General features: G+C 37.7%; 1 protein-coding gene and 1 long non-coding RNA gene across 2 annotated transcripts; both read right to left on the reverse strand.

Moving 5' to 3' along the window:
- Window positions 1-8956: 8956 nt before the first annotated feature.
- On the reverse strand, window positions 8957-10831 carry LOC125190494. The gene is made up of 2 exons (XR_007170928.1): window positions 9448-10831; window positions 8957-9236 (listed from the first exon to the last, which is right to left on the reverse strand). It is a non-coding gene; the product is annotated as an uncharacterized LOC125190494 (long non-coding RNA).
- Window positions 10832-13968: 3137 nt separating this feature from the next.
- On the reverse strand, window positions 13969-17056 carry LOC125189891 (protein FAR1-RELATED SEQUENCE 9-like). Its single transcript, XM_048087116.1, has 6 exons — window positions 16999-17056; window positions 16235-16313; window positions 15949-16132; window positions 15551-15804; window positions 14994-15434; window positions 13969-14905 (listed from the first exon to the last, which is right to left on the reverse strand). The coding sequence occupies exons 1-6, from the start codon at window positions 17054-17056 to the stop codon at window positions 13969-13971; spliced, it is 1953 nt and encodes a 650-aa protein (XP_047943073.1).
- Between the last annotated feature and the right edge of the window lie 6748 nt (window positions 17057-23804).

The following is a 23804-nucleotide window of genomic DNA, read 5'->3' on the forward strand; positions in this document are numbered from 1 at the left end:
AATGCAAACAAGCAAAGATTATCTGCGTTACAGAACAAGTACAAGGAATGGTTTAGCCGTAGAACCAATAAGTAAACAACTGTTTTATTTTGATTTGAACAAAGAGTGGTTTGAATATTTGATGTTATCATGTTTTTTAGATGGATGTGTAAAACAATTATCATATATCGATTTGAACTACGCAGCCTGTAATAATATATCAACTATGAAATCAGTAAAGCAACTTCAATAGTAATGTCAACAACTTGAATTTTATGTCAACAAATTTCAAAAATAATTATCTTTAATTTGATATATTTTTTGCGAAAAAATAATTTAAATCGAGAGAGTTACGTAAATTTAAAGTTTTAAGATGATTTTAATGAGAGAGAATTGACATTAATACCCTCTAATTTTATTTATTAATTTTCTTAATTAAAAATATAATCCATGTGGCATTATTTCAACCACTAGATCTTCTAATCTAATGGCTAAGATTTAGTCTTAGTTTGGGATTGCTAATTAGTTAGCAATTAATCACTTCCATATATATATATATATATATATAGGGATGTGATCAATTGAAAACTCTAAATATTGTACAAACTTAAAACTATGATCTTGACCATTGAAAAATGTCAACAGATCACAAAAAAACATCAACAAGAAAATGTCAACATGATTTCAATGGTAGTCAATGATTGATGTTGTGTTGATATTGTGTTGATACTGTGTTGACATTAAAATCTTGAAATTTTACACACTGTGTTGATATTGTATTGAAACTGTGTTGAAGACCGTATTGAATATTGCTGTGTAGCGTTAATAATATTGCTTGTATAAGCGTTGTCACGTTGTCATTTTAAGAGGAGTTGTCATTTTAACACAAACCTATATATATATATATATATATATATATATATATATATATATATATATAGGGGTGCACTAGGGTGCCACCATAGATAGGATAACACCATACCACCAATATAGTCCGTTAGATCTCATCTATGGACGCCTAGGATTAAGTTTCGTGAAAAAACACGGGTTTGCAGTCTACTGTATTAGATATTGCAGTCTACTATATTAGATATTGCAGTCGTGGTAAACTGCAATATTGTTGTGGTAAGACTGCAATATTCAATGAACAACACTGCAATCTGGTAACGTAAAATTAGAAATTTCCTATTTTACCCCTCCGTGTTTTTACACTTGGCAGCATGACAAACATACGATTTTCAGATCCAATGGCCTAAAATGGTGGTATGGTGTTACAATAAAGAGGGTTGTCATCTTAGTACGTCCCTATATATATATATATATATATATATATAGAATTGTGTTAAAATGACAACACCTCTTAAAGTAACACCATACCACCATTCCTAGCCAATCATTTGTACATGTGGACGAATAATAAGCTGCCATGTGGCAATCATAAAAATTGCTCAAGGGTAAATTTTCACGGACTGCAATATCCAATACACTAGACTGCAATTTTTCCCGACTGCAATATCCAATACGCTAGACTGCAATCTATAGATTGCAGTCTAGCGTTTATACTATTGCAGTCTAGCATATATAATATTGCAGTCTAGCGTTTATACTATTGCAGTCTAGCATATATAATATATATATGGATGTGTTAATATGACAACCCTCTTTATTGTAACACCATACCACCATTTTAGGCCAGTGGATCCAAAAATCGTGTGCTTGTCATGCTGTCACGTGTAAAAACACGGAGGGGTAACTTAAGAAATTTCTAATTTTACGTTACCAGATTGCAGTGCTGTTCATTGAACATTGCAGTCTTACCACAACAATATTGCAGTTTACCACAACTGCAATATCTAATACGGTAGACTGCAATATCTAATACAGTAGACTGCAAACCCGTGTTTTTTTCACGAAACTTAATCCTAGGCGTCCATAATTGAGATCTAACGGACTATATTGGTGGTATGGTGTTATCCTAACTATGGTGGCACCCTAGTGCACCCCTATATATATATATATATATAGGTGTGTGATCAAATACTAACTAATTTATGGTAATAACTAATAACTAACATCAATTTTGTATGTTAAAAACATCAACACAAAGACATAAATTGATCAATCTTCTTGTGCTGATAAAATTATGTCTTTGTGTTGACATTTTAAATTTACATGTTGTATTGATATAATTATGTCTTTGTGTTGATAATTTTAATGCACAATATTGAAAGTTATTAGTTATTACTGTAAATTAGTTAGCACACTAACGCAACCCTATATATATATATATATATATACATATAGGGGAGCATTAATATCATCCATTGGATATTGCCAGTGGATGGTCAAGATTAAAAAATCGAATTTAATCCTGTCTTGCATTATTGGTTTAATGTCGTGCATTACCAGGGTATAATAGTAAACATATAATGTCTGGAACACGTTCGAAAACGGAAGGTCCGATAATTAAGCGGGAATTTGATAGACCTTCCAACTTCTCACTCTCTCTCATTCCATCCCATCAAACTATGACCAAACAACTTCTCCTCATCTTCTAAATCCGTCAAACCCTAGCCGCTGCCCCTGAAAACCCTAGCCCTACCGCAACTTCGATTCTCACTGTGAAAAGCTACGTCTGTCGACGATTCCGAGTCCCGAAGTTCCCGTTTCAGTTCGTGAGCGCCCTCGGTCCACTGTTCATATCCGTGTTTCATCTACGGTACGCTTCTAAAGTTCCAATTTTTAGTGCGATTTCTTAGATAAAATGTGAAATTGTGAGTATTAAATGTTGGGCTATCCAATTTTGGAATGTTATTGTTGGTTTCTTAGTGGTATGTGTTCTGACGTTAAGTTTTGGGGATGAATTCGACCTGAAATTGGTCATTTTGTTTTTAATACACGACTCCGGAACTAAGATGTTGATTTTGTTGGTTCTATAGACTAATTTGGTGCGGTATCTGTTGTTGTTGTATCTGTTAGATTTGCAATGTCGAAGAGAGGCCGCCCCTTCAAAAGTCAACCGATGCAGACCGAAGGTGAGACCGCTGCGCCATTTTTAAGAAACTGATTGTGTGTTTTTCCTTATTTCGGTACATTATTGAACGTTTTCTATACATTTGTTGGCTTCATTTTTTGCATTACAAGTCTATTGTCTCTTTGTATTATGCTTGCCTAAGTGGTGTCCGGTTTTGTTACATTATTCAGTTAGTTTTCTGCATAATTTGGTTAGAATTGATCATTATTGATGTATGTGTTTAGCAGAAGGGGTTATGTGGTTGGATGTGTCCACTGATAAGTCGTGAGTTTTAAGAACTAGTGGGTTTCTTATAGTCCATTTTGATGCATTATTTATCAGTATTTGTACATTGTTAGCCTTTATTTGTGCATTACAAGTCTAGTTCAACTCTGTTATATTCTTGCTTAAAGTGGTGTCCATTTTTGTTACGTTAGTCAGTTCAATGTCTGCATTATTTGGTTGGTCTGCACCATTACTGATATCTGTGTTTAGTGTATTGATCATGTGGTTGGAGGTGACTACTGAGTAGTGAGGTATAAGAACTAGTAGGTTTGTTTTAGTGCAGTTTGATGCATTATTTAACAGTATTTGTACAGTTTTAGCCTTTATTTGTGCATTTAAAGTCTATTGCATATCTGTTATGTTCATTAAATTATTCAGTTATTTGTGCATTTTTTTGCATTATTCAGTTATTTATCTGCATTATTCGGTTAGATATCAACATTATTGATGTTGGTTGCAAATTTTTAAACATTATTCATTAAATTTTCTGAATTATTTGTTTGGATTTCATCATTATTGTTCTACAGTGCGGCTAGAGAAAAGTTTCATGCATAGTTTAATATTTTTTGGTGCATTTTGGTCATGTTTTTTTGCATTACAACTGTATTCCACTAAATTAATGTTTGCAGAAGTTGTATACGTTTTTGTTACATTTTTAAGTACTTTTTCTGCATTATTATATGGTTCATTAACATTATTATACAGTACATTAGTCAGTTATTATTATGCATTAATGTAAATTGTTTACTTATTCCTTTTTGCAGCTACTAAACATCCCAGGTTGGATATAGATGAGGTTGTGGATGATGTTCTGCCTCTAGCAATAGCACAAAAGTTTAGGGAGAGACTTAAGGAACAACAGACGGCAGAGGCTAGTACCTCAAATGAAGAAGGGGAAAAGAGGAAGGCACGAGGGAAAAAGGTTGACCACTTATACACCCGGAGCACCACAGAATTCGTTAACTGTTTGAAAGGTCTTACCCCACGTCAAAAGGAAGCAGTAGAAGAACTTGGATTCGGTGCCATGCTACACTACAACATCAACGAGATTCCCGGGTACATCGCCTATTGGGTTCTCAACTCATTTAATCTTGCACACTGCGAGATACCTTTGTGTGGGGGTGGAGGCTTGACCATCGACGAGGAAGATGTCCATCTGACGCTAGGATTTCCAAGAGGGCCAACACCAATCTCAAGGCCAGTTGATAAGCAAAACGAATTCCAGTTCAACGACTACGTTGCAGAACGTTGTGGAAAGAGCCAATGCAAAGCTGATTAAGGAGGAGGTGAACGGTGGTCCAGATTTCAGAAAGATGTTCATGTTCATGTTAGAGAATGCAGAAATTGAGACACCGGCAGATGGTAATTTGAAGCCGAAGATTCTACATTTCATCGACGACGTTGATGAGATTAGGAATCTCAACTGATGCGGCTACGTCTTATCAGTGTTGGAGGCCACCTATCCTACTTGGAAGAGAGGTGAAACTATATATTTCACCGGGCCTATGCACTTTTTATTGGTAAGTGAAACCCTTTTTGCATTAAAAATGAATTTACATGCATTAATAGCAAATAAGAACGTGCATTATTGAATTTGTTCATATGTAAGCATATTTCATATTTTGTTTTACTTATGCATTATTGTCCCTCATTTCTTGCATTAAAAATAATTTATTCATGCATTAAGCATACAAAATATTGGATTATTGACCTTTAGTAACTCTGTGTTTATCAGTTGGCGTATGTGGACCGCGTGGTTCACATCCGGAGGCGAGTCAGCCGGGCCTGGCCAATAGCAAAAGGCCGGACGATGGAAAACTTAAAACAAAGAGAGGAGGTTGAGCGCGACCAGTTCGGTACTGGGAGATTGGAGGACCGGATAGATAAAGAGAAGTATTTGGTGGAAGAGGAAGCAAGGAGATTGGAAGCTGTGAACATAGGAGGTGGTGCAGGACCCAGCAGGAATAGAGCTAAGCGTATAAGAGATAAGTTTATCAAGTCAAGCACTCTCTTAGGCTACGCGATTTCGACGTGGGTAGATGATTTCAAGATGATTCCCATTAAAATGATGGAGGATTCCTTATAGGTAGGTGGTTCATCTGCCGAAGGCTCATCTTCGACCTCATTGGCAACCTGCAATGCATATGCCATCATATCCTCAAAACCATACCTCAACGGAGGCTTCACATTTGTCCTCCTAGCTCTGTCAATAGCAATGCTTCTCTGACGAGCTTGTGGATGAACATCCGAACTAGAAGTATCGGCGGCTTCAGCAGTAGTGTGTTGATCTTCTCCACCTTGGAGTTGTGATTCACTCACATCATGAGTGACTTGCAGCTCCACCTGTTCATCAACACCATCCAAATCCTCTGTAGCAATAGACTTCACAGTAGAGTTAAGCATAGAATTTTCATCAAATACCACATTCCGACTGAGAATAATTCTACCCTCTGAAGATGACCAAATTCTGTACCCCTTAACTCCATCTCCATAACCAACAAATACTCCCTTCTTAGCTCTTGGCTCCAATTTACCTTCACTCACATGATAGTAAACAGTACTCCCAAAAACTCTCAACATAGAGTAATCTGCAGGTGAATCAGACCATACCTCGTACGGTGTCTTGCAGTCAATGCCAGTGTGAGGTCCACGGTTGATCAGATAACAAGCCGTGTTTACTGCCTCTGCCCAAAACTTCCTAGTCAAACCGGCTTGGAAGAGCATGCATCTTGCTCTCTCCAACAACGTCTGATTCATGCGTTCTGCCACACCATTCTGCTGTGGTGTATGTCTAACGGTGTGATGGCGAACGATCCCTTCACTCCTACAAAACTCATCGAACTCAGACGAACAAAATTCCAGACCGTTATCTGTTCTCAATCGCTTGATCTTCTTCCCAGTCTGGTTTTCAATTAGAGTCTTCCACTCTTTGAACTTCTTGAATGCCTCACCTTTATGCTTCATCATAAACACCCAAGTCATTCTCGAGTAGTCATCAATCATCGACACAAAATACTTGCGTCCTCCAATAGACTCAACACGTGAGGGACCCCAACAATCCATATGAATGTAGTCAAGTGTCCCCTTCGTTCGATGAACACCCTTCTTTGGAAACTTGCTGCGATGAAGCTTCCCCAACACACAGTGTTCGCAGAAATCAAGTTTCTGCACCTTATGGCCCGAAAGAAAATCACGATTCGACATGATTCTCATGCCACGTTCTCCCATATGACCGAGCCTCATATGCCACAGCTTGGTCATATCCTTGGTTGCAACCTCGGATGATGCAATATCAGCAGAATTTGCTACGATGGAACCTCTCAGAACATACAAGGTACCCCGTTTCAAAGCTGTCAGAACCACCTTCGAACCTTTCAAAATACGCATTACTCCACCTTCACCTTTGAAACTGAACCCCTTACTATCAAATGTACTTAGGGATATCAGATTCTTCGTCATCTGTGGAACATGCCTAACATCGTTCAAGGTGCAGAAGACCCCATCATGAGTCCTAATCCTGATTGAGCCGATGCCAACCACCTTGCAGACAACACTGTTGGCCATGGTAACATTGCCTCCATCTATCTGCTCTGAACGTGAAGGTTTAGTTCGAAAACCAAGGCTCTAGATACCAGTTTGTTATGACAAATAGGGCAATTATGAATCGAGAAACAAAAGAACGTAAATAGACACAGAATTTACGTGGTTCACCAACGTTGTGTTGGCTACGTCCACGGGCAAAAACGGAGAACAAATTGTATTATGACTGCAGTTTTCAGATACAGATTATGTGCTCTACTCCCATATATATAGGCACACATTAGACAGACTGGGCTTAGGAAACATAATCCTATCCCTATTAGGAAACCTAATCCTATACAAATTCAAGGCATACTAACAGTTGGGGTTGGAGGAGGAACATGTGGTTGAGCAAGAAGAGATTGTTACACGTTTGACTCAAGCGAGGGAGGATAAAGAGGAGTACAGTCAAGAGTTGATTGATGAGATGGAAAAGATGATGGCAGCATACGACAAGAAGAAGACTATTGCAAGAGGCTTCGATAGGCCATCCTTTGTGCTGGACGGATTTGAATGTCCTGACCCGTTTGCTACACAGCAAACCCAGACAACAGACGGGGCTGGTGGTTCAGGGACAAGAACCAATGATGATAGAGCCCAAGATGAGCCGGTGGGCGCTGCTGACCAGGGTGAGGACATGCACGTGCAAGAGGAAATTGGCAGTGATATCCCTGATAACAGAGCAGGAAATGATGGTGGTGGCCAGCTTGAGAAACCTTCCAGCTTAGCAGCGACTGAGGTATGTACTGAGAAACTAAATGCTCAAGTGTTATTAATTAGTAACAATATTACACCTTTTCATTTGTGTTCCATTGTTTGCAGGTGCCTAGAAGCAGTGGTGAAGATGATGGGAAGGACATGGAGGATGCAGCGGCAAAGAGTAAAGCCGAAAAAAATAAAAACAAATCAAACAGTGCAGCCGTAGGGGACACCATCAAGGTAAATATACCCCAATCAAAGCTTGCATTTTGTAATAATATTGTTACATTATTTAAAGTAAATCTGGACATTATATGTATGTATGTATGCATTATTCAGTTCATTTTGTTTAATTATTTTTTAAAAAAACCCAGACAACCAAAGGGAAACGCGCTGAGGTTCCGGCAGCAAAGAGAAAATAGCCAGCTAGGGAGGGAGCTTCAAAGGCAGCGATGGGAAAACAAATGGACATTCGGCAGGAGGTTGAATATCTAAATGAAGCCATAATTTTCTGCATTATTACGTTGATGTCATGCATTATTGAATTGATTATTTTTCCTTGTTTAAAGGTACAGACTGCTGCACCACGTAAGGGCGTAGTGATTGGTATTGAGTGAACAAATGAGCCACTACAACTTGTAGATCCAAAACAAGGAGGTGGAAAGGTTGGTCATCAAGAAAAAACGAGAGGGAAACACATCATACAGGATTCGGATGCGGATGAGGTAAAAAATAGCATAGTTAATTCAAAGACTAAAGTAAAACATCTACTAATGGCATTGTATGCGTCTATATTTTTTTTTCCAGAAGGGAATAGGACGAATGAAGAAGCCTAGTCTAGCTGCCCGGTCTCCATTCAATGAGAGAGCAGTTAGAGTGACAGCAAAGCCACACACGGTGGACAAGCAGCTCTACTACTGGGTTCTTAGCACAGCGGATAAGAACAAGTAAATTTTATACTTTAGATATTCTTATTTTTGGGACATGTGAAATTGTTTTAACTGGGTAAACATGTACAGGGATTCAGTTGTCTACCATGACAACTTTAAGAGTACTGTGCAGATCGAGATGCAATCTTTAGCGCCATTCAAGCCAGTGAGCCTCGATGTTATCGATACGTGGAGCTCTTACCTGAATACAATGGAAAGGAACAGGGCGCCAGAGACAGTTTCCAGGCTTTTCTTCTCAACAAGACCATGTGTGAGTGTACAACCTTTCTCTCCATGTGTAACGCCCCGAATTTTCGTTCCCTTCCTTCGGGATAAATCGGATTTAGTAGCTTAATCTATTTCCTTTAAGAAGCCGTGTAATCGTAGTTATCGTGGTAATTTTCAACTTTGGAGTAATTTAAGTATCTTCGTTGGAGGAAATAAAATGCAAGGAAAATCTAAGTTTCAAGAATAAAAGTGGAGAAAATACTTTTATTAGAGAAATGTGGATACACCGTGAAGAAATAGAAATACATGGATGATGGAAATAGTACATGCCTGCAAGTGTGATAAAATCAACATGCACCTATTCTACACTATCTATCCTACTTCTTTAAATTCTCGAGTTTGGAAGCAAACTAAATTGGGAATAGAACCAAATGAGCTCAAGAGGAGCATCTCCTTTCTTTCCCTCTCTTTCTTAATCTCGATTTTTGCTTCCCTCCACAAGCTTCAAGAATGCCTCCATGTACCTACAAAGTTACACCAAATTGGGGGTTAGAAAGTTACACACAAGTAAAGAGGGAGGGAAGCACAAGCTAAATAAGAGATGGAGCAAGTAGGTGAATAGTGCAGCTAGAAGAGCTACAAGATAGAGCATGAGGTAAGCCAATTTTTGTCACCACTTCATCTAACATCAAAAGAGATTCAAGACAAAGAAGGCATAGGAGAAAGAGCTCCTACACAAGCCCAAAAGTAGAAGATGAGACAAACTCTCATCTCCCCGTCGATCAAGGCCGAGAAATCAGCCAAGAAGATCAGCCACCATCACCAAAACGGCAAGAATCTCACAATCATCAAGCTCGAAAGTGAGAGAGCTAACAAGCCCAAAATAGGAGCCTTTGGCTCCAAGTCTCAAACCTAGCTTCCAATAGATTAGCACCATATAAGAGCCACCTTCCCCTTCACCTCCACCACCCACTCACGACACTAAGCGCGGGGCGACGGAGAGGAGAGGAAGCGGCGGCGAAGGCGAGAGACCGCCACCACCGATACAAGTTCAGCAAGTGAGGTAAACAACCTCAAACACCCAATAATCTTGCATCATATAGAGCTAGCACAGTAGGTAAACAAGAACTTAGAATCATAGCAGCTCTAAATGAAACTTAGAAACAGAACTCATAACAATAAAAGTTATTCCAGTAGCTACATTCTTTCTCAAATCCCTCTCAAATGCAAATAGACTCCCCATATCAAGTGATGAATCAACAATAACAGTTTGCCCAAGATCAAAGCTTTAGTAATTCTAAACTAAAAAGGGGCTAAGGGATTTGGGGACTTAGCTTTGGAGTGAGGAGTACTCGGCCGACCTGCCGGCGATGGTCGAGCGGCGACGGAAACACCGGAGAACCGAGAGGAGCGGCGACTCTGCTCGTTGAGCAGCCGGGATGAGGTCGGCGCCGCTGGACGCCGAAAGGAAAGAGAGCAGCGTGCGTGGCGGACTTCGGCAGCCGCGATGACGTGCCTGCCGTCGCGAGTGGGAGGCGACGGAGGCGTGAGCGACGGACGGGCAGCGACGAGCTCCGGGAGGCCCGGCTGAGCGGAGACGCTGCCGGGGCAGCAGAGTAAGGCGGCGGCTGGTGTCGGCGCCGTCTCGGGAAGGTCGAGAAAGGGCTGGGGTCGTTGCCTCTTGGAGGGCTCGACGGCGAGAACCGATGCAGAGCGCTGGCAGCAGCGACGGAGAGCCGGCGACGCAGAGGAGCGGCGGACGGCGAGTGACGTCGGCAGCGGCAGTGCTGTGAGCTCGCCGAGTGACAGAGAGAGAAGCGTGACGGAGGGCGTACGCGTCGGCGGGACCCCGAGATCCCCGTCGAAAAGTGGCGATTTCGCCGGAGAGGGAAAAGCCGCCGCCTTTGACTTTGAATTTATGGATTCGTTTTGGAGTTAAGAGATAGAGAGAAAGAAAAGGGAAGAAGGAGATTCAGCGGAGGAGTGGACAAACTCTGGCGAAGCCGGAGATGGCGATCCACCGGAGAGGTCGCAAGGGAGGAGGGAGAACCGCCGCTGTTCTCGTCTCATTCGAGAATCCCTAATCTGGAAATTTGGGAGATAGGAATGTGAGAAGGGAGAAGTCACGATGGAGGAGATGAGTAAATGGGTCCCTGCTTTGGGCCTAAGGCAAATTAAGAGGCTGGATGAAATTTAAATCATTTGGGCTAGGCCCCATAGGAATTTATTTGAGTGTATATTTTGTGATGGACTATTGGGCCAAGTGCCATTCTTTATTTAGGAGATAGAACAAAGAATAATTGGAGAAATAAAGAAGTTTAATTTTTAGAAAGTGGGCCGAGAATTCCTATTTATTGGACTTGAGAAGCTATTTGTTGGATGGGATTAATTTAAGGATTGAGTTGGAGCTCAATTAATTAATTCCCGAATAATTTACTAAGTTTCCGAAGATGGAAAGTATTGAAGTTGGAAAAGCGAGGGCCGACCGGCGTCGCCCGCGACGCCTTGGGCGGCCACTAAGGAAATAGGAGGAAAGAGAGACGACGTTCTCGAGCCACGAAAATAATTAAGTTTAATAAAGAAGTGCTATTAATTAAATTTCCCGATTTAATTAATATGCGAGTTTCTAAAAATTTCCTAGAAGTGAACGAAGGATAAGAGAATTAATTAGGGGCATGCATTCCTATAAGTATGAGAACTTCTTGAGTCTTATTAAGTACGTTGTTTGCTTTCAAAAGGCTATCTCTGTGAGTAAAGGCGGAGTGAGGAAAAATCAATTTAAGGAGTTTTAAGCGAACGAGGTGGGCTTTCTATTTAAGATACGATTGTTGCCTTTATGTTTAAAGTATGGTTTTTATGAAGAGTGCCAAGGTGATATGAAAAGTACAGTTTACGTTTACAGTTTCATGAACAATATTTTACGAAGAGTGCCAAGGTGATATGAAAAGTACAGTTTACATTTACAGTTTCATGAACAATATTTTATGATGAGTGCTATTTACATCAAGAGAAAGTGATGTTATTTAGTTATGTGACATTATGTGTTGCTTTACGGGTGCTTGTGAACTTTGCCTATCTGATTGTCTAGCAAGGGCGATGTCCCTACTAGACCAGGAGTTTGTGAATTAGTTTCACCAGGAGTTGTGAATTGGTTTCACTAGGAGTTTGTGAATTCATTTCACCAGGACTTGTGAATTAGTTTCACCAGGAGTTTGTGAATTCGTTTCACCAGGAGTTGTAAATTAGTTTCACCAGGAGTTTGTGAATTCGTTTCACCAGGAGTTGTGAATTGGTTTCACCAGGAGTTGTGACTTCGTTTCACCAGGAGTTAGTTCAGATATGGCATAAGTTCCAGGAAAATAGAACAGCAGATCGCTTTTGATAATGAGAAGGAAAATGTTTCAGTGTTCTCGGAACTTTTCCTAAAATCCCGAGTTCACTCAAGTGCGGCTTGACAAAACCAGTTTTAGTAAAATATATTTCGGCACGTGTCCATTGAGTACACCAAGTACTCAGCCCTGCATGTGTTTTAAAAATGTGCAGGTTGAGCAGTGATGACGGCGGGCGGTGTTGAGCATAGACGATGAAGATCCTTCGATAGAATAGTACATGGATGCGTCGTGTCTCCATACACGATGTCATCTTCTCTTGACTCTTCCGCTGCAATGTAAAAGTTGAGATTTCATTCTCTTGTACAATGCACTCTGATTTATATATATTCCAAGTTATTTCAGTTCAAGTTCAGTTGTGCCACAGTTTTCCCCTTTCTTCCCCGCTTCTTTTATCCTCCCCTAGTTGCGATCAACCGGACTTTCTATCCTTAGAAAGTGCGGTCGTGACACCATGTTTCTATCAAGTTATTATAATAACTTAAAGTTTGTAACGGCTAACACAAAAAAACTACAGATTCAGTCAATGGTGGACGCACAACCGGAATGGACGGAAGATTTCCAATTTGAGGAAACAATTGGAACGGGCAACTATCAGTGAGTTATAGTAAAATAATGTAGTCGTTTTTTAGATGCACTGGAGAGAATAATATGTGTTGTAATGCTCCTTCCGTTGTGCAGTTCTTCTTCCCAGTTTGGGGGGCGTCCCATTAGTATGTGGTTTGTTTTGATCTTGGAGATTCCAAGATGAACATCATTGATCACACCTTGGCTGAAACACACGGGACATTTGGTGAAAAATATGAGGACACACCCTCTGTGCTGGTAATATGCATTACACTATATAACTTCTGCATTATAAACCACAAATTGTACATTATATGCCATTGATCAATTTTATCTTCTTTGGGTGTAGAAAAAGTTCTTTGCAGCAGCACTTACGAAGTCCAAGGTTTCAAAAATGGCGGCACAGGTCAAAAAGTGTAAAGCGCATGTCGTGACAATGCCGTGGAGGAACAACAGCGGCACCGTGGACACGGGGGTGTATGTGATGAGGCATATGGAGACGTACTTCGGAGAGGGGGAGAAGGATTGGGAATGTGGTCTAACTGCCAAAGGAATGAAGAGCCTGGAAATGTTGCGAATGAATGAAATATGAATTAGATGTTTTTTATGATGTAAGGGTGAACAACAAATTTGTGGGTTCCAATGTTCTGGATATCTTGCAAAGTTATGGGTATCTTGGTACTAAACGTTTTGGGTATCCCTGAACTATGGGTTGGAATGTTTTGGATATCCCTGAAGTAGATGATTTGGAATGTTTTGGATATCTTGGTACTAAATGTTTGCTGCACAAAACTGGTAATGGCTAAGAATAGCTTAATAATATCAATTTATTGCTTAATAATGTACAATATATAAGAAATAATGTATATCAAAACTATCGAACATCTTAATGTGTCATAGCAAACTCCATACTCGATGCATTTAAGTTAACAAATAATGTAAATAAATTGATTCATAATGCACTTTTACGGGATAGTAATGAAGTGACATACCGGTGCATATAACACAAAAATGTAGTAAATATAACTTCATAATGTATGAAAATATGCATATAATGCACGGCTATTCACAGTATTGAAAATACTATTTCTCCAAAACGCCAGGCTACTGTAATAATTCTGAAAAAGTAGCAAGTACTAAATTCAAATAATGTAAAAGATACATAACAATAATGCACAAAAAACCTTTTATAATGAGCAAACATTTAAAAAACCTTGTTCAAAGTCGGAAGAAATAGACTTAAAACTCTGAGCATAAAACGCAAAACAAAGAAAAATAATGTTGTTATAATGAAAATAAATCAACATTTTCTCTTTCCCTTACGCAGCTCATTCTCCGTTTCAAGCTCTTTAAGCATTGGACAATTTCTAGAGTCATGATGGCACAACTCATCGCACGCCTTACACCGTCTAAGGGGCCTAGTAGCATCCTTGATAGCCTTTTCTCTCTTGGAAATCAGATGACTAGCGGAGCTGCTCGCGAGCCCCTTTGTCTTTACCACATCCGGAGGGTGGACCTCGACGACTTCCGGCCTTTCCATTCCATAAAACTGTTCAATCATTCGCCTCTTCTCAGAAGCGAATGTTAAAGGAGTTCCAAGTTGAAGTGAATTACCAAGTTCCTCCGGTCCACCTACGAATGCACGAAGCACGTCAATGTCCGTCTCAAATCGACGAAGAAAACCATAGAACAGTGAGATTCCTTGCTTTGAAACGTTTTGCCTTTCATCAACAACGGATTGTGTAGGTAAAGTCTCATCAACATGTCCATGGACAGCCTTAGTTAGCGGAGTCTTCATCCATCTACTTGCACAGTAGTTATCCGGAATCTTTTTTACTTCATTGTTCCGGAACAAAGAGAAGTCATGGCTGCACAGATAACCCTTCCTACTGAATAGTTTGCAATCACAAGAATATGAGTCGTCAGTCCTATCGTGTCTCACAAAGTAGGAATGGCGAAGGCTGTCTCCAAGTTTGTAGGTGTCAACACTGTCTGTAGATGAGAACCCCAAAACGCGGCATCTGTCATTTCCCTCAACAATCTCCTCTTGTATTTTCTTGAACATACTATCTGTGTACAGAGTAGAAGCATGTTTCTCGAAAGGCAGATTAGTGGCCAATATAGGCAGGGCAGTCGCGTCTTGGTAGTCCAGCTTTGTTCTACTATTCCGCTGAAAATCCACAGCTTGGTTGAAATTCAAGTAGAATTCCACAAAATTCCGCAATGTTGTTGCGTGGCTTCAGAAAGTTTTTATAGAAGTTGTTCTCTAACTCAGATATCGAGGTGGTCCTAATCATCGAGCCCATTGGGAAATCTCTGAAGTACACAGGTATCCATAACTGCCTATACTCGTACAACGTCTTGAACCAACTGTGTTCTTCTAGGCCATAACGCTCAACTACTCCATTCCACTCTTCTTCGAACTCGTCGGGTTCAAGCAGGTCCGACCATACACATGCATTGAACTCTTTCTTGAAATCTTCGTCCCTCAATAACCGACCAGGAAATGTGTTGGCCAACTTATGCATGATATGCCACATACACCATCTGTGGCGAGTCCCGACAAGAATCTCATCAATAGCCGATCTCATCCCCAAATCTTGATCTGTAACAATCATCTTCGGAGCAACCCCCATACATTGGAAAAAATGTCTAAACAGCCATGCAAAAGCGTCTGTCTTCTCGTTGCTTACCAAACCAGCAGCGAAAGTTACTAGTCGTCCATGATTGTCCTTTCCCGTGAACGGCGCGAAGATCATACAATACCTGCGTAACATAAGCCAACATAATTCAAGCAAAGGACATGTATAATGCATGAAAAGTATATAGTAATGCATACAATAATGTACATATTAAAATGTTATAATGCACGACAGGTATACCTATTGGTGTTGTAGGTGGTGTCAAAAGCGACAATATCACCGAACATGTGGTAATTCCTCTTCATCAAACCATCACACCAGAACAGAGCAACAAGCTGGTTGCTAGCATTAACCTCGTACTCATATGTGAATGCTTCGGACATCTCCTTCTTCCTAGCCATATCATCCAAAACCATTTGTACGTCAAAACCATGAGCGTATGCTTTGATGTCTCGTGAAGCATTCCTTATATCCCCAACATTGCAGCCAACGAGCTGAAAACCACCGAGAATTTCCTTTAGCACATTAAACATGAGTGTGGGGCCTATGTTAGCCTTTGAACAATCAAGGATAAATTGATGATGTACGTCGTCCAACTTTCGATTGATTGACATAAACTACTGATGCTCTGTCCCAACCATATAATGGTTATGAACTTCGTTAAACTCCTCGACAGTATAACCTGAAACTCCTCCCTCGGAGAAGAACTTGAATGATATACTGGCTTTACAACCACAACGCTTTGATAAACGTCGACGTTTTATCGAAAAACCAGACCGTGCATTTGCTTGGTCATCCTCGCTCGACTTCTTGCTGCCTTCCCTGTTGCAAACCACGTTATACCAAGTAATTATACCATCAGTTTTCCTCATTTGTGATTTGCGAGTATCAAAACCAACAGCACGGGCATACACATCTTAGAACGCGAAACAAAAATCCAGTGATTTGAACTTCTGCCCAACCACAGGCTTCAAATCTTTCGAGCACTCAGGTACAACAACCACTGCACACAATCACAAAAATAAAATCTCAACTAACATAAACATTATGAACAATAAAACGTGCATTATCTATCTAATAATTTACATTATACAGAACTAAATCTACATTATTTGTATCTAATAACACAACACCCTAGTTTAATTAACGTGTCTAAACCATAACCAAGACAAGATAAAACATGCATTATCTATCTAATAATTTACCTTATACAGTACTAAATCTACATTATATGTATCTAATAACACAACACTCTAGTTTAATTAACGTGTCTACACCATAACCAATACAAAATAAAACGTGCATTATCTATCTAATAATTTACATTATACAGTACTAAATCTACATTATTTGTATCTAATAACACAACACCCTAGATTAATTAACGTGTCTAAACCATAACCAAGACCAAATAAAACTTGGATCATTTATTCATAACTGTACATTATCTATTAATGAATGAACATTAAGATTAACAAAGAATACAACATCCCAGCCGCCGCGTTTCTAAACCCTAGCCCATGCAAACTCAATTATAAACCTTAGCCAACCCCTTAAGCAAACTCATGCTCCTTGTTAACGTCAGTTATGGAACTAGTTTTAATTAACAGAAAAACGAAGAGGGTTGAGTGATTTGGGAATTAATGAAACGTGGATACAATAAACTATGACTTTCCGAAAAAATTTACCTTCGTCCATGTTTGAATCATAAGTTTCGTCCATTGTTGAAGAACCACCTTCTTCCATTGTTTCGCACGAATGCACGCTTTGTTAAAACCGGAATTTAAAACCGGAATTTTCACGAACGAAAAACGAAGAAAGATGAAAGAGAAGAAAGATGAAAGAACGATGAAAGAGAAGAAACAATTCTGGGAGACGATGAAAAAACCGCTGCAAGATTTTGTGAGGGAGAAAATCATGGAATTTCCATAACCAACGATTTTGTCATTACCTTAAAAGCCCTTTTCCATTTTTTTAATTAATAAAAATTACTTGATCAGGCCCTAATTTCGGCCATTAGATATTAAGAATGAATGGTGGAGATTAAAAAGGAAAAAGCATAAAATATAGAAAAAGTATATGAATACACCTCTATATATATATAGTTTTGATCAATGTCGAACCCTTCTTAAAGACCGAACTAGAGACTAAATTTGGGCCACTCATTTTTCTATATCTTATGGTTATGATTAATTTAGAATTAATTTAATATTTTATTAAATAAAAACGTTTTTATTTTATTTTTATTTTTTAAAAAAATAAAAATTTAAATTTTTTTTTTAGAAATTTTTTTTAAATTTTTTTTTTATTCGATAAAAACTTGTTGGAGTAAATAATGAACTATATTCACTACATAATGAACTAAATGAATGTATGTTATGAAGTAATTATTCGCATTCATTATATACTGAATTTACTTCAACTGAAAGATAATTATGTCATAACAAATTATGAAGTAATAAACTAATAAAATGAAGTAGCAGACTAATGAAATGAAGTAATAACATAACTGAATGAAGTAATAAACTAATGGAACGAAGTAATAGCATGACTGAATAAAGTAATAAATTAATGGAATGAAGTACTAAACTAATAGAATGAAGTAATAACATAACTGAATGAAGTGATAAACTAACGGAATAAAGTAATAACCCTAAACCCAACTGAAAGATAATTATGTCATAACACATTATGAAGTAATAAACTAATGGAATGAAGTAATAACATGACTGAATGAAGTAATAAACTAACAGAATGAAGTAATAGCATGAATAAATGAAGTTATAAACTAACAGAATGAAGTAATAGCACGACTGAATGAAGTAATAAGCTCATAACAATAACATGACTGAATGAAGTAATAAACTAACGGAATGAAGTAATAACATGACTGAATGAAGTAATAAACTAACGGAATGAAGTAATAACCCTAAACCCAACTGAAAGAAAATTATATCATAACACATTATGAAGTAATAAACTAATGGAATGAAGTAATAAACTAATAGAATGAAGTAATATCATGAATAAATGAAGTAATAAACTAACGGAATGAAGTAATAGCACGACTGAATGAAGTAATAAGTTCATAACATACATTCATTTAGTTCATTATGTAGTGAATATAGTTCATTATTTACTCCAGCAAGTTTTTATCGAATAAAATAAAAATTAAAAAAAAATAAAAAAATTTAAAAAAATTAAAAAAAAAATTAAAAAAATCTAAAAAAAAAAAAAAACGTTTTTATTTAATAAAATATTAAATTAATTGTAAATTAATCATAACCATAAGATTAAGAAAAATGAGTGGCCCTAATTTGGTCTCTAGTTCGGTTTTTAAGGGTGGATTTGTGGTTAATAAGAATATATATACATATATATATATATATATATATATATAGGGGTGTACTAGTATAACAACTAATTTTAAAGTTACAACGTACATCCAACCACGTGCTGCCACATGGCACGAAAAATGCAATATTGTACACAAAAAAATGCTTGCATTTTTTATTGTTAAGTTTTGCATTTTAGATATTGACTGTTTAAATTGCATTTTATATATAGACGGATTGCATTTTTATATGTGAAAATGCAAAACTTAACAATAAAAAATGCAATTTATGTGAAAATGCAAAACTCAACACTATAAAATGCAATTTACATACAACAAAAATGCAATCTGCGAAAATGCATGTACAACTAGATTGCATTTTTGTGTTTAAAATATTGCATGTTTTGTGCCACATGGCAGCACCAGATTGGATGTACGTTGTGACTCTAAATAAGGGGGCACCCTAGTGCTCCCCTATATATATATATATATATATATAGAGAGAGAGAGAGAGAGAGTCCCATTATCCACAAACCCACTTTTAAAGACCGAACCACCGAACCATACCAAATTAGGGCTTTTAGATCTAGTTTTTTATGGATGAGATTCACAAATTTATAAATTATTTTCTCCTTCATCACCGGTCTATTTTAATTCATCCGAAGGTAAATAAGTCATACTAACACGTTACGAAGATTTAACTTCATTCCAGAATATATTACTTCATTCCAGTAGGTTTTTACTTCATTCTAATAGGATTATTACTTCATTCTAGTACGTAAATGCAGTTTCGCCGTCGCGTGCCGTTCTTTCTCTCTACAATATCTATCACCACCGCTACGGCGCTGATATGGTGTAATAAACACATGGAATAATATAATAAATTATTTGAATGAAGTATGTGTAGAAGCATTTGAAGTCCCACTGGAATGAAGTAAAAACCTTATCCAATGAAGTAATAACGTTTATGAATGAAGTAATAAACTCACTTGAATAAATTGCATTTTTTAATGTGAATAAAGTAAAAACTCATGTCAATGAATTCGAATGAAGCATATGTTGAATAATTTCAAAACCTACTTGGAGCAAGTAAAAACATGTTGTAGTTTCAATGTATTACGTACAGAATGAAGTAATAAACCTATACAATGAAGTAAAATTGGCTTGTAATGAAGAGCGAAAAAAATTTACACAGCAGCATATCTCATCAAAAAACTAGATCTAATGGCCCAGATTTGGTCTCTAGTTCGGTCTTTAAGAAGGGTTCGACATTGATTACAACTCTATATATATATATATAGGTCCATGATCAATTGAGATTTTTTAGACTAATTGAGAAATGAGATGCAATATCAGCCACTCATTTTTATTAAATGAGTGGTCCAGATTTTGCCACATAAAAAATATTTTTAGATTAATTTATTATGAAAGGGTATAATAGTCATTTTGTGTTTTAATTAGGTTCTTCATCTTCACCAAAAACCCCAATCCCTCTCCCCGCCACCCTCCACCATCTCCGCCATTGAAGCCCTAAAATCCAGGAACGGATCCCTCGAATTCATCGCCACCACCAACGCTACGCTGCCGCCGTGCTCTGATTCTCAACCTGCGCTGCCTGATTCTGCCTCCGCCAGCGCGGAATTCGTCATGCCGGGCTCAAAGAAGAGGCGCTCCGATCTCAGCCCGCTGACCACGACGGATTCCCTAGCTCGTCATTAGACGCCTCAAGCAGATAGCCTAGATCCGGCCGCGATTCGCCGGAATCCGACGCCAATTCGACGATTCCTTCCTCAACCCCTCCGGATTTGCCGCAATCCGATGATTTCCTTCCTCAGCCGCTCCGGATCTGTGACTGGAAGCGGGAGATGCAGTGATTTCCTCCTCGCTGAAGGAGATTCGGTCGTCACGGAAGGAGATTCTCCAGTACCTGTCGTCTTTGTTCATGCTGTACAATCTTCCTTCTTTGTAGATGGATGAGGTCGGAGAGGGGAAATCGCGCAGTGTAGAATTATGATTCTTGGCATTTTTGGATGAAATTCGCTTCAACTTGGAGATGACGCGAGTGAACAGATTTTCTGTTTGTGGATGTATGATCTCGATGCATACGTTTCACAATTTCATTCACTATTGATTTTGGTAAACAAAGGCCTATTGATAATTGATGTATGTATACAATTGCACACGAGCAAACGAGGCGGAAATTATCACACTTGGAATTATTTGTGAAGGAGAGCTGCTGATTAAGCAGAAGCTGTGCTGGTTTTAATCGATGCTGGTTTTTCGATTTTTTTTTTTTTGTTGGTGTTTTTTAGTGGTTAGTTTGGATTAGAGGCTGAATGTTTGTGTAAATTTTCTTAATCTATATATTGGGGTGATTTTTTATTATTTTCGTTGTTGACATGAATTATATGTAAAACGTTGTTGTTGATATGAATTATATGTAAAATGTTGTTGTTGACATAAATAATATAGGTTGTTGACATGAAAATATTTGTTGTTGACATTAATTATTTGTAAAATGTTGTTGTTGACATAATAGTTGACATAAACAACGTTTGTTGTTGACATCGTGTTGCCATATATAACGTTTGTTATTGACATAAATATTCGCTGTTGACATCGTAGTTGACATCGCGAAAATGACAATTATGCCCCCTAGTTGACATAATGTCTGAGTAGTTGACATAGCGCAAAAATTATGAATGAATGGCTGAGATTGCATCTCAATTCTCAATTAGGTCCAAAAATCTCAACCTAACAAGACCCTATATATATATATATATATATATATATATATATATATATATATAGGGTCCTATTAGATTGAGATTTTTGGGCCTAATTGAGAATTGAGATGCAATCTCAGCCACTCATCCATAATATTTATGAAATGTCAACAACATGTAGTTTATGTCAATAAGGGGGTATTATTGTCATTTCAGTTCTAAATGTTTAAATTATATTCAAAATCCCTCTAAAACTCTTGAACGTTTCTCTCCCAAGTTTCTCTCCCAAACAATTCTGCAAATCTTCAAAAATCACTTATACAATTCTGCAAATCTTCAAAAATCAATCAAACATTGTTGGTCATCTCCTAATCCTAGATCTACGAAGTCAATTTCCTACATCAATAATTTCCAAAAATGAGGATCGAAGAACTAAATGTAAGCGAATCGGCTGGAGCTGAAGCGTCGATTATCGCCGGAAAAAGGCATCCAAATCGGCGATCGTTGAAGAGACTTCTACAGGTTAAGAAATTTATTCAAATTTTAAGTATATTGCTTCGATTTTAGTGTAGTAAAACACATCTGGATTTGTTTTCTATGAATTCGATTTCTGCTGATTTTTTTTTGTTGATTAGCTTTGGTAAAACCGGAAGAGATGGAATTGAATATTGCTACTGGTAAAAAAGGAAGAGAACAAGCATCTCCTTCCAATTAAGGATTTGTTTAAATTTTTAAGATTATTAACATTTTATACAATAGCTATTGACATAGTTATAACAATATACTTGTGTTTTCTATAAACAGCATATACTTGTCATTGACATGATATTGTATATTGTTGACATATGTAAGTGGCATCTTTCTGCCAATTGTTTGATGAAAGTTCTCAATGAATTTGGCTACTGAAAGTTCGTCTGATTTTGATATCAATTAATTTCGTCCCGCTGTAAAAACATGTTTCTCAGTATGAAATATCGGAATAATGTTTTTGATGCATGACTAAATTTGACAAATTTACTAAGTTCATTTGATATTCAACGGTAGTAAATGAATTATAGTTGAGGTCATGAGCTAGTAATCATGGAGAGCAAAAACTACCAATCAGACCACTATGCCACCTAGGGCGACGAGCAGACGTTGCTCCAGTGCCTGCATTAAGAGCTTTACAATCTCAAGTTTCTAATTGTCGTGGATGATGTCTGGGAGACTAATTCTTGGGATCGGATCGCGCACACCTTGCCGGATAAGGAGAATGGCAACCGGATTCTTCTCACCACTAAGCATCGGGAGGTCGCTGATAAAATTTTCGAAAAATCTAGTTTACTTCATGAGATGCAGCTGCTCGGGCTGGAGCACAATTGACAGTTGCTCTGTTATCTTACCTTCGGTGATATGCTGAAAAATAATAATGATGATGTTACATTGCATTGCCCTCCTCATTTGAAGGAAATTGGAAGATCAATCGTTGAGAAATGGAAAGGTCTTCCTCCGTCACTGGTTGTAGTTGGTGGTCTTCTCATTAGGATTCCTAGAAAAGATTGATTTCTGGAAAATGATTGAAGAAAATACTGCCGATGCTGCAATGGGGGAGGGTTCCTACATGGAGATCTTGGCTCTCAGCTACATTTACTTGCCCGCTGACTTCAAGGTTGTTTCCTTTACCTGGGTGCCTTCTCAGAAGATTGTGAGATATGTGCCTCTAAACTCATCAAATTTTGGGTTGTTGAAGGCTTCTTCCCAAAACCTACACTTCCAACACAAACCATGGACTACTATTGTGGATTCTGACTTTTGAACTTAGTAGTAAATAATATATATCAAATGTCAATCAGTTCAACAACTTGTATTGAAATGTCAACAACGCAAATACAATTCTTATAATTAAAAAAGAACAACTATTTTCTCTTAATTTTTTTATTTGAAACAAGTTCTGGTATCATGTGAACAACTTACATATCAAATGTCAACAACTTATATATAAATGTGAACAGCTTGTATATCAAATGTCAACAACTTGTATATAGTGTCAACAACTCAAAAACAATTCTTGTAATTAAAAAATAACAACTATTTTATCTTAATATATTTTATTTGACTCAAGTTCTGACATCATGATCATACAACACATGTCAATAGCTTGCATATCAAATGTCAACAACTTATAGCAAATGTCAACAGCTTGTCAATAATTTGTATAAAGTGTTAACAACTCAAAAATAATTCTAGTAATTAAAAAATAACAACTATTTTACCTTAATTTTTTTATTTGACACAAGTTCTGACATCGTGGTCATACAATACATGTCAATGCATATCAAATGTCAACAACTTATAGCAAAATGTCAACAGCTTGCCAATAACTTTTATAGTGTGAACAACTCAAAAAACAAATCTTATAATTAAAAATGAACAAGTATTTTTTTTCTTTTTTTTT

Source organism: Salvia hispanica, chromosome 5 (genome assembly GCF_023119035.1).
Source record: "Salvia hispanica cultivar TCC Black 2014 chromosome 5, UniMelb_Shisp_WGS_1.0, whole genome shotgun sequence".
Lineage (NCBI taxonomy): Eukaryota > Viridiplantae > Streptophyta > Magnoliopsida > Lamiales > Lamiaceae > Salvia > Salvia hispanica.